The sequence below is a fragment of the Pristiophorus japonicus genome, chromosome 5 (genome assembly GCF_044704955.1).
Source record: "Pristiophorus japonicus isolate sPriJap1 chromosome 5, sPriJap1.hap1, whole genome shotgun sequence".
NCBI lineage: Eukaryota > Metazoa > Chordata > Chondrichthyes > Pristiophoridae > Pristiophorus > Pristiophorus japonicus.
The window spans coordinates 265,594,565-265,606,895 of NC_091981.1; the positions used below are offsets into that span (position 1 = coordinate 265,594,565).

Genomic DNA, 12,331 nt, shown 5'->3' on the forward strand with positions numbered 1-12,331 from the left:
GGAGGACCCCTGCGTAGAGTGCCCTCTCCCTTGTGCATGAATCACAGAAGGATAGTTTGCAGGTGAAGCAGGTAATCAGGAAGGCGAATGGAATGTTGGCCTTCATTGCGAAAGGGATGGAGTACAAAAGCAGGGACGTGTTGCTGCAACTGTATAAGGTATTGGTAAGGCCGCACCTGGAGTACTGCGTGCAGTTTTGTTCACCTTACTTCAGGAAGGATATACTAGCTTTGGAAGGGGTACAGAGACGATTCACTAGGCTGATTCGAGAAATGAGGGGGTTACCTTATGATGATAGATTGAGTAGACTGGGTCTTTACTCGTTGGAGTTCAGAAGGATGAGGGGTGATCTTATAGAAACATTTAAAATCATGAAAGGGATAGACAAGATAGAGGCAGAGAGGTTGTTTCCATTGGTCGGGGAGACTAGAACTAGGGGGCACAGCCTCAAAATACGGAGGAGCCAATTTAAAACCGAGTTGAGAAGGAATTTCTTCTCCCAGAGGGTTGTGAATCTGTGGAATTCTCTGCCCAAGGAAGCAGTTGAGGCTGGCTCATTGAATGTTTTCAAGTCAAAGATAGATAGATTTTTAAGCAATAAGGGAATTAAGGGCGGGTAAGTGGAGCTGAGTCCACGACCAGATCAGCCATGATCTTATTGAATGGCGGAGCAGGCTCGAGGGGCTAGATGGCCTACTCCTGTTCCTAATTCCTATATCTCCCAACATGTTGTCGAACTTACACGGTCAAGCTAGACGTCTTAGGTCGGCACATCCTGGCCCTCAGAATGAATGTGCTTGTAGAATCGATATCGTATGATGATGATGCCTTCTTCTGGTTTGAGATGGTCACATATCAGAGCACACAATTCCTCATAGTCCTTGTCCGTTGGACTTGCAGGTGAGAGAAGATTCTTTATGAGAAGATTCGGATGCAAACCGTGAGGAAAACCGCCCTGTGCCTAACTTCATCAGTGGGTTCCTCCATTTTGTTGGCCACGAAGTATTGGTCCAGGCGAGCTACAAAATCTGCCCAGTGCTCTCCCTCCACGAATCTCTCCAGATTTCCAACTGTGCTCATTTTTGCATGCAAAGGTTCCTAAGTTACCTCGTCGCCAAATGTTATGTATGTAATAACGCGATAGACTGAATACTGTAAACTCACACAGGTACAAATCTGGCACTGCTTTATCAGGGCCCAAATTGAATACATTACATGATGGCTTGCCTTTTATACCTGGGCTGCACGCACGTGCGTACAGCCCAATGACCTCCGACAGTGGTGCCACCTGGTGGCTAGTCACCCCAAGCATACATACATGACACTTAGTTTGTGACTCTCATCTTTCTCTCAAACCTAATGTTAAAATCAATCATATGGTCACTATTTGCAGGATGTTTCCTTACCTTCAAATTGTAAAAAAAAATTCTGGTTCATTATTCAAAGTTAAATCTAGTATGGCCTGTTCCCTTGTTGGTTCTAAAACCTTGTCCTGAAATATATTCTAGACATTCACTGCCTTTATACCTTGAGTTCTTCTGCTTCTCCCAACCTAAGTTGAAATTGAAATCTCCCATTATAACTACATTGTTTTTGCTGCGTGCTTCCCTGATCATATTTATAAATACCACTACATCACTACTATCAGTTTGGAGCAATTTGGAGAGCGAGGCTGGAGCTGTGGGCAAATCAAAAAAAGGTAGCCACCGTCGCAGAATCAACAACGCGGAGGTCCGAAGCGACGAGGAGCTGAGGACGGAATCGGGGACGAGCGGAGGTCGGAAGCGGCGAGGAGCAGAGATCAAAATTGGGGAGGAGCGGAGGTCGGAACCAGCATGGAGCGGAGGTCGGAAGCGACGAGGGGCGGAGGACGGGATCGGGGAGGAGCGGAGGTCGGAAGCGGTGAGGAGCAGAGGTCGGAATCGGGTAGGAGCGGAGGTCAGAAGCGGCGTGGAGCGGAGGTTGGAATCAGGGAGAAACAGAGGGAGGGACTGACGAGGAGCGGAGGTCGGAACGGGCGAGGTCGGGAGATTGGAAACGGAGAGGAGAGGATGGATGAGGCACAGAGGAGCGGAGAGAACATAAGAACATAAGAAATAGGAACAGGAGTAGGCCATACGGCCCCTCGAGCCTGCTCCGCCATTTAATAAGATCATGGCTGATCTGATCATGGACTCAGCACCACTTCCCCGCCCACTCCCCATAACCCTTCACTCCATTATCATTCGAAAATCTGTCTATCTCCACCTCAAATATATTCAATGACCCAGCCTCCACATCTCTCTGGGGCAGAGAATTCCACAGATTTACAACCCTCAAAGAGAAGAAGAGATTCCTCCTCGTCTCAGTTCTAAATGGGCAACCTCTTATTCTTAAACTATACTCCTAGTTCTAGATTCGCCCACTAGGGGAAATATCCTCTCTGCATGTACCTTGTCGAGCCCTCTCAGTATCTTACATATTTCAATAAGATCACCTCTCATTCTTCTGCCCCTATATACATTGGAGTTTAGAAGAGGCCCAAAGATTTACTTTTAAATTTCAGTAACGGATCTCAGTGAACCAATTAGAAATCAGGAGTGTCAAACATACGGCCCGCGGGCCGGACCAGGCCCCCCAAGCACCTTCCTCCAGCCCGCCTCGTGAGGGAGTGAGTCAAAGCCCTTCCGAGTCCTGGGGGAGCGGGGGGGAAGGGAGTGAGCGAGTCGGTGAGTCCTGGAGCGAGTCGGTGAGTCCTGGAGCGAGTCGGTGAGTCTTGGAGCGAGTTCTGGAGCGAGTCGGTGAGTCTTGGAGCGAGTCCTGGAGCGAGTCGGCGAGTCTTGGAGCGAGTCCTGGAGCGAGTCGGTGAGTCTTGAAGCGAGTCCTGGAGCGAGTCGGTGAGTCTTGGAGCGAGTCCTGGAGCGAGTCGGTGAGTCTTGAAGCGAGTCCTGGAGCGTGTCGGTGAGTCCTGGAGCGTGTCGGTGAGTCCTGGAGCGAGTCGGTGAGTCCTGGAGTGAGTCGGTGAGTCCTGGAGCGAGTCGGTGAGTCCTGGAGCAAGTCGGTGAGTCTTGGAGCGAGTCCTGGAGCGAGTCGGTGAGTCATGGAGCGAGTCCTGGAGCATGTTGGCGAGTCCTGGAGCGAGCCAGTGAGTCTTGGAGCGAGTCCCGGAGCGTGTCGGCGAGTCTTGGAGTGAGTCCTGGAGCGAGTCGGTGAGTCTTGGAGCGAGTTGGTGAGTTCTGGAGCGAGTCTTGGAGCGAGTCGGTGAGTCTTGGAGCGAGTTGGTGAGTTCTGGAGCGAGTCCTGGAGCAAGTCGGTGAGTTCTGGAGCGAGTTGGTGAGTTCTGGAGCGAGTCTTGGAGCGAGTTGGTGAGTCCTGGAGCGAGTCGGCGAGTCTTGGAGCGAGTTGGTGAGTCCTGGAGCGAGTCGGCGAGTTCTAGAGCGAGTAGGTGAGTCCTGGAGCGAGTCGGCGAGTCCTGGAGCGAGTCGGTGAGTCCTGGAGCGAGTCGGTGAGTTCTGGAGCGAGTCGGTGAGTCCTGGAGCGAGTCGGTGAGTCCTGGAGCGAGTCGGCGAGTCCTGGAGCGAGTCGGTGAGTCCTGGAGCGAGTCGGTGAGTTCTAGAGCGAGTAGGTGAGTCCTGGAGCGAGTCGGCGAGTCCTGGAGCGAGTCGGCGAGTCCTGGAGCGAGTCGGCGAGTCCTGGAGCGAGTCGGCGAGTCCTGGAGCGAGTCGGCGAGTCCTGGAGCGAGTCGGCGAGTCTTGGAGCGAGTCGGCGAGTCCTGGAGCGAGTCGGCGAGTCTTGGAGCGAGTCGGCGAGTCCTGGAGCGAGTCGGCGAGTCCTGGAGCGAGTCGGCGAGTCCTGGAGCGAGTCGGCGAGTCTTGGAGCGAGTCGGCGAGTCTTGGAGCGAGTCGGCGAGTCCTGGAGCGAGTCGGCGAGTCCTGGAGCGAGTCGGCGAGTCTTGGAGCGAGTCGGTGAGTCCTGGAGCGAGTCGGCGAGTCCTGGAGCGAGTCGGCGAGTCCTGGAGCGAGTCGGCGAGTCCTGGAGCGAGTCGGCGAGTCTTGGAGCGAGTCGGCGAGTCCTGGAGCGAGTCGGCGAGTCTTGGAGCGAGTCGGCGAGTCTTGGAGCGAGTCGGCGAGTCCTGGAGCGAGTCGGCGAGTCTTGGAGCGAGTCGGCGAGTTCTGGAGCGAGTCGGCGAGTCTTGGAGCGAGTCGGCGAGTCCTGGAGCGAGTCGGTGAGTCCTGGAGCGAGTCGGCGAGTCCTGGAGCGAGTCGGTGATTCCTGGAGCGAGTCGGTGAGTTCTGGAGCGAGTCGGTGAGTTCTGGAGTGAGTCGGTGAGTTCTGGAGCAAGTCTTGGAGCGAGTTCCGAACTTCGATGCAGTGGTCCAAACAAAGAGATGTCAGGCATCAGGAAGCAAGCAGCCGCAGCACTAAGTGAGTAGCTACATAAGAAATAGGAGCAGGAGTAGGCCATACCACCCCTCGATCCTGCTCCGCCATTCAATAAGATCATGGCTGATCCGATCATGGACGCAGCTCCACTTCCCCGCCCGCTCCCCATAACCCCTTATCCCGTTTTCATTTAAGAAACTATCTATTTCTGTCTTAAATTTATTCAATGTCCCAGCTTCCACAGCTCTCTGAGGCAGCATATTCCACAGATTTACAACCCTCTGAGAGAAGAAATTTCTCCTCATCTCAGTTTTAAATGGGTGGCCCCTTATTCTAAAATCGTGCCCTCTAATTCTAGTCTCCCCTATCAGTGGAAACATCCTCTCTGCATCCACCTTGACAAGCCCCCTCAAAATCTTATACGTTTCGATAAGATCACCTCTCATTCTTCTAAATTCCAAAGAGTAGAGGCCCAACCTACTCAACCTTTCCTCATAAGTCAACTCCCTCATCTCCGGAATCAGCCTAGTGAACCTTCTCTGAACTGCCTCCAAAGCAAGTGTATCCTTTCGTAAATATGGAAACCAAAACTGCACGCAGTATTCTAGGTGTGGCCTCACCAATACTCTGTATAACTGTAGCAAGACTTCCCTGCTTTTATACTCCATCCCCTTTGCAATAAAGGCCAAGATTCTATTGGCCTTCCTGATCACTTGCTGTACCTGCATACTAACTTTTTGTGTTTCATGCACAAGGTCCCACTGTACTGCAGCACTTTGCAATCTTTTGCATATGCTATACATATAATTTTATTCATTAATGTGTTTTGAGATTACGTGGGCTGTTGACGTGACTTTAGCTACCGTTTTTATACAGCCGATGTTCGGTAAATTAATATTGTTTTATACTTTTCATTATCATAGGCCCAACTGTGTGGCTCGTGGGAGGTGCATTTGAATCCAAACCGGCCGGCTATCTGATTGAGTTTAACACCCTGCTCTAAATGGAGGAGGGGAGGGGAAAAAAATGAGCTGAGCATTCTACTGTCATCTCTCTCATGGTTTTCCCTGGGGTTGGTAATGGCAGTAAAGAGGAAAATTGGACAGGGCTGCATGCCCTGCCTCTCTGTCACTTACTGGCTCAGGCTGATTACTTTCCTGTGGGAGGGAGAGAGGCAAATTCAAGTTGATGATGGCAATGGTGGGGATACGGAGAGGTGGAGCAGTGTGGACAAGACCAAGGGAAGGCGCAGAAAGGACCAATAGCGAGGCTGTGAGGTCGTGAGGCTCACATTGCGTACTATGAATTCCACGTAGAGAGAGGTCCTGGGGGAAGGAGGAAGGAAGGAGGACAGTAGGAGTATGTTTGAGATTGTGTCTATGTATTGGCACATGCGGCGGAGCCTGGTCTCTAGTCGTCTTGGATCCCCTTGCCACTGGACCAAGACCTTGCTCTGTCAAAGCCATGTGGTGACTGGTGTGCAACGGCCACACCACGTTAAAAGAATTCACACACAGGCATCTTCCACCATTTAAAATTAGTTCATCAGTCATCTGAGTACTCATTTTTAGTATGGAAGCAAGTCATCCTTGACCCCGAGGGACTGCCTATGATGATGACTATCAGTAGGTCTAGGCAACTCCTGTCAGAGTCTTGCACCTTTGCTGTCCTTTAACTCAGCTGTGGCTTAATCGGTCACACTCTCGCCTCTCAGTCAGAAGGTTGTGGGTTCGAGATCCACTCCAGAGACTTGAGCACAAAAATCTAGGCTAACACTCCAGTGCAGTGCTGAGGAAGTGCTGCATTGTTGGAGGTGCCATCTTTCGGATGAGATGTTAAACTCTCAGGTGGATGTAAAAGATCCCATGGTACTATTTTGGGCAGGAGAATTATCACTGGTGTCCTGGCCAATACGTTGACCGTGATCCTTTCCAACGGATCCATTACAGACCCAATCCACGTCATCGACCCAACCCTCTTCTCAATCTTCCTCGCTGCCATGCTCCGCCTCAGTCAACAAACTCCCTGCTGAAGTGGAATTAAACTACAGAACCAGTGGGAACCTGTTCAACCTTCGTCATCTCCAGGCCAGGTCCAAGACCACCCCAACCTCTGTCGTCAAGCTACAGTACACGGACGACGCCTGTGTCTGCGCACATACAGAGACTGAACTCCAAGTCATAGTCAACGTATTTACTGAGGCATATGAAAGCATGGGCCTTACACGAAACATCCATAAGACAAAGTTCCTCCACCAGCCTGTCCTCGCCGCAGAGCACTGCCCTCCAGTCATCAAGATCCACGGCATGGCCCTGGACAACATGGACCATTTCCCATACCTCGGGAGCCTCTTATCAACAAGAGCAGACATTGATGACAAGATTAAACACTACCTCCAGTGCGCCAGTGCAGCCTTCGGCCGCCTGAGGAAGAGTGTTTGAAGATCAGACCCTCAAATCTGCCACCAAGTTCATGGTCCGCAGGGCTATAGTAATACCCGCCCTCCTGTATGGCTCAGAGTCATGGACCATGTACAGCAGACACCTCAAGTCGCTGAAGAAATACCAGCAACGATGTCTCCGCAAGATCCGACAAATCCCCTGGGAGGACATACGCACCAACGTTAGCGTCCTCGACCAGGCCAACATCCTCAGTATTGAAGCACTGACCACACTTGATCAGCTCTGCTGGGCAGGCCACACTGTTCGCATGCCAGACACGAGACTCCCAAAGCAAGCACACTACTCAGAACTCCTTCACGGCAAACGAGCCAAAGGTGGGCAGAGGAAACATTACAAAGACAGGTAAATTTATAATGGGGAACAAAGAAATGACAAATACTTTGGTTCTGTCTTCACGAAGGAAGACACAAATAACCTTCCGGAAATACTAGGGGACCGAGGGTCGAGTGAGAAGAAGGAACTGAAGGAAATCCTTATTAGGCGGGAAATTATGTTTGGGAAATTGATGGGATTGAAGGCCGATAAATCCCCAGGGCCTGATAGTCTGCATCCCAGAGTACTTAAGGAAATAGCCCTAGAAATAGTGGATGCATTGGTGATCATTTTCCAACAGTCTATCGAAACTGGATCAGTTCCTATGGACTGGAGGGTAGCTAATGTAACACCACTTTTTAAAAAAGGGAGAGTGAAAACGGGTAATTAGCCTGACATCAGTAGTGGGGAAAATTTTGGAATCAATTATTAAAGATGAAATATCAGCGCATTTGGAAAACAGTGACAGGATCAGTCCAAGTAAGCATGGATTTATGAAAAGGAAATCATGCTTGACAAATCTTCTGGAATTTTTTGAGGATGTAACTGGTAGAGTGGACAAGGGAGAACCAGTGGATGTGGACTTTCAAAAGGCTTTTGACAAGGTCCCACACAAGAGATAGCTGTAAAAAAAACAAAGCTCATGGTATTGGGGGTAATTATGGTACTGACGTGGATAGCGAACTGGTTGGCAGACAGGAAGCAGAGAGTCGGGATAAACGGGTCCTTTTCAGAATGGCAGTCAGTGACTAGTGGGGTGCCACAGGGCTCAGTGCTGGAACCTCAGCTATTTACAATCTACATGAATGATTTGGATGAGGGAATTGAGTGTAATATCTCCAAGTTTGCAGATGATACTAAGCTGGGTGGCGGTGTGAGCTGTGAGGAGGAAGCTAAGAGGCTGCAGGGTGACTTGGACAGGTTAGGTGAGTGGGCAAATGCATGGCAAATGCAGTATAATGTGGATAAATGTGAGGTTATCCACTTTGGGGGCAAAAACACGAAGGCAGAATATTATCTGAATGGTGGCAGATTAGGAAAAGGGGAGGTGCAACGAGACCTGGGTGTCATGGTACATCAGTCATCGAAAGTTGGCAAGCAGGTACAGCAGGCGGTGAAGAAAGCAAATGCAATGTTGGCCTTCATAGCTAGAGAATTTGAGTATGGGAGCAGGGAGGTCTTGCTGCAGTTGTACAGGGTCTTGGTGAGGCCTCACCTGGAATATTGTGTTCAGTTTTGGTCTCCTAATCTGAGGAAGGATATTCTTACTATTGAGGGAGTGCAGCGAATGTTCACCAGACTGGTTCCCGCGATGGCAGGACTGAGATATGAGGAGAGACTGGATTGACTAGGCCTGTATTCACTGAAATTTAGAAAGATGAGAGGGGATCTCATAGAAACATATAACATTCTGACGGGATTGGACAGGTTAGATGCAGGAAGAATGTTCCCGAGGTTAGGGAAGTCCACAACCAGAAGACATAGTCTAAGGATAAGGGGTAAGCCATTTAGGACTGAGATGAGGAGAAATTTCTTCACTCAGAGAGTTGTGAACCTGTGGAATTCCCTACCGCAGAGAGTTGTTGATGCCAGTTCATTGGGTATATTCAAGAGGGAGTTAGATATGGCCCTTACAGCTAAAGGGATCGAGGGGTATGGAGAGAAAGCAGGAAAGGGGTACTGAGGTGAATGATCAGCCATGATCTTATTGAACGGTGGTGCAGGCTCGAAGGGCTGAATGGCTTACTCCTGCACCTATTTTGTATGTTTCTATTTTTCTACACCCTCAAAGCCTCCCTGATAAAGTGCAACATTCCCACTGACACCTGGGAGTCCCTGGCCAAAGACCGTCCTAAGTGGATGAAATGCATCCAGGAGGGCAGTGAGCATCTCGAGTATCATCGTCGAGAGCATGCAGAAATCAAGCGCAGGCAGTGGAAAGATCATGCAGCAAACCTGTCCCACCCACCCTTTCCCTCAATCACCTGTGACAGGGACTGTGGTTCTCGTATTGGACTGTTCAGCCACCTAAGGACTCATTTTTAATGTGGAAGCAAGTCTTCCTCGATTCCGAGGGACTGCCTATGATGATGATGATGATGGCCAATATTTATCCCTCAACCAACATCACTAAAACAGATTATCTGGTCACTATCACATTGCTGTTTGTGGGAACTTGCTGTCTGCAAATTGTCTAACGCATTTCCTACATCACAACAGTGACTACACTTCAAAAAGTACTTAATTGGCTGTAAAGTGCTTCTTGGTGGTTGTGAAAGGCACTATATAAATGCATGTATTTCTTTTTTTTTTGACTACCCATCGTGTTTCCAATGCCTGATCACCCTACGGCAATGGCTTCATTTTAATGCTTTAATTGCATCTTTTAGCAATGTTGCTTCTTCCATGTTTTCCATGTCCTTTTTGAAGATCCTATAGCCTGGCTTCTGTACTGGCTATTACATGATAGCCTTTAAGCTGAATTTGTGCTTTTAACTCACTTGTTTTATTTCTTGCACTACCTGCATTCGTGCACTGGAAAATGGAAATATGCCCTTTGAAGACTAACACAGAGTTGGACCAGCATTGTATGGACACCGAAAGCAGATTATAATAAAAATGTGATCCACAGGCCACAGACAATGGTCACTCCTGTTTTCAGTCAAATAAACTGTTAAAGTACCAGCGAATCATATAAAATACAAAAACCCTGAGTCCCCAACTGTAGATATCAACTGAGAGATAGTCTCAAACTGACACGAACTAAGTGGTATCCAGTCGTCTTGGACCCCCTTGCCACTGGATCAAGACCTCGCTCAACTAAACCCATGTGGTAGCCGGTGTGGAACGACCAACCCACGTTAAAAGAACTCACGCACAGGCATCTTCCACTCCGTTAACATGATGTTCGGGACCTGGAACGTCAGGACCCTCATGGACAACCCCAACAGCGACAGGCCGGAACGCCGCAGCGCCATAGTTGCCCAAGAACTTAGAAATCAAGCGCAGACAACGGAAAGAGCGTGCGGCAAACCAGTCCCACCCACCCCTTCCCTCAACGACTATCTGTCCTACCTGTGACAAAGTCTGTGGCTCTCGTATTGGACTGTTCAGTGACCAAAGAACTCACTTCAGGAGTGGAAGCAAATCTTCCTCGATTCTGAGGGACTGCCTACGAGGATGATGATAAATGGGAAGAGGAGGAAGCAGAGTGGGGGAATATGCAACCATGCCGCAGTGGAAGATGTGGAACAATGTGAAAATAAGGCGTAAGAGCATGTGTTTCCCCTTCGTATTTGCATTTGGCAGAGTTAATCTGGACTGTGGCGATCAATGTCTCAAGTGGTTGGCTACCTGGCGCTGCACGAGACGGTGGGCAATTGTTAATGTTGGGAGGGGGCGGCACGAGGCCGGCTGATTGACAGGCGGATGGGGCGGGGCCGGGGTGATTGCCAGGCGGAGGGGGCGAGGCTGGGTCGGGCCCGGGGGTGATTGACAGGCGATCCGGGGCGGAGTGAGCTGCGCGCTCGCTCTGTCTGTGCCGGCTCTCGAGCAGCTGATCATTGGGAGCCGGAGAGCGCCGCTTCCTTTCATCCATCACACATCCCCTCTCCTCTCCTCTCTGTCCCCCTCACCTCTCATCTTTCCCAGAATGGATTGTTAGTGTCAGTGCAATGGGTGAAGAATGATGGATTTGCTCTACTCCATCCTGCTGGTCCTGTCGGTCTCCCCCACCCGTTTGATCGCGCGGGCGGACGAGAAATTCGGTGAGTTTTTGCTGCACGCCTCGTTTTTTTGTTGCTGTTTGTTTGAATAAATCCGGACTGGGCATGTCACCGGCGCTTCTTGTCCATCAGGTGCATCAGGTGGCGCGTCCAGCCGCTGAGAGAAGAGGCGGTGCTGCTTTGGTTATCTGGGCTGTTTGCTACATGCGACAAGAGCCGCGCAGGCTGCAGAGAGCAGTCGGTCCTCTGCTCAGACTGCCTCCAATTCCCCACGGGCAATGGGGACCCAGCTGGCGGGATTTGGGAGGCGGGGAGGTGGGTCAAAAAGCCTCACCTTTTGGTAGTCACACCGTGTACATTTTGGACATGGTGTTTAAATCTGGTGATGTGTGTGTTGGCTGAGGGCTGCTCGAGATAGATGTACTGCTCTGAAATGGTCATGTTCGTCTGGCGGCCACCGACACCGGCAACCGCCTCAACTTCCACATCTGAAAGATTGAAACCTTTTTGGGTGGCCGAACGACCAGCTAATCCCACTGGGACACATCATTTGGAAACGCTTCTTGTGGTCGGTTTTTTAGTTAAAAATAAAAATGTTCCTTTGCCCCATTTCCCCAGGTGGGATGGATTGAATGTTTTATTTTACACTCTGCCGCCTCCTAAAATCGTCTCGGCACAGTGTGCGCGGTCACACACACACGCACACACATACTGGGTTATTTCAACTGGCGTTTATTTAAGTTGTAGTCGAGCTGAAGAATAGAAGCTGTTTTTAAGTTTGACTGCCGATTTTCTGTGATGATTCTCTACAGATTTTAATCGATTGTAGAACCATAGTGTAGCCACAACCGAGTAAGGTAACGTGGACTCCTGTCCCACACGCCAATAAAAGTCCCAATGTGTCCCAATCCATTAGGGGCAGAGAGAGAGAGAGGAGGAACAAGACCCATTAGGTTTCACGATTTGTGCTTGCTGATGTGGAGATTCTGAGGGCAAAATGTTTGGTTTTAGTAGCCGAGGTCGGTACGTCACCGCAAGGACTGGATATGAATACATATTTAGTTGAAATGCTGATTTGCTTCAGTGTAATGGTGCAATAACTGAATAAAAACATCTGAACTCGGGCCGAGGGATGGATTCAGCGCATCTTATGTTTCACATAGAGGCGAGCGTTAAACAAGCGGTAGACAAGATCAATAGCAACAGAAGCTGTTATCTTATTGCTACAGGTTGGCAACAATTTACTCGTATCGAAGGTCGAATGTGTGTTGAGGGTATTTAGAATATGCAAATACACTTTTAACCAGCGAAGGTTTGTTCAAAGGGAGGTTTGTTCAAAGGGAGTTTTGTTAGCACAATTAAAAGCAAACACCAAATTATGTTCCTATTTTGGTACTATTAATGGCTCACATTCTTTGTGATCACAGTAAGTGTGTTTGTATATAATTTAAGACAGATATCGGAGTTTAC

The 12,331-nt window shown here is 49.7% G+C and overlaps 1 protein-coding gene across 1 annotated transcript in view; it reads left to right on the forward strand.

Annotated features, from left to right (window-relative positions):
* The first annotated feature begins 10,690 nt into the window (after positions 1–10,690).
* Positions 10,691–12,331, forward strand: part of ptprn2 (protein tyrosine phosphatase receptor type N2) — a 1,205,047-nt gene continuing 1,203,406 nt past the window's right edge. Inside the window, exon 1 of the mRNA XM_070881617.1 lies at positions 10,691–10,903. Coding sequence (XP_070737718.1) covers positions 10,822–10,903 — 82 coding nt within the window. The 5' untranslated portion in view covers positions 10,691–10,821. The remainder of the gene's footprint in view (positions 10,904–12,331) is intronic.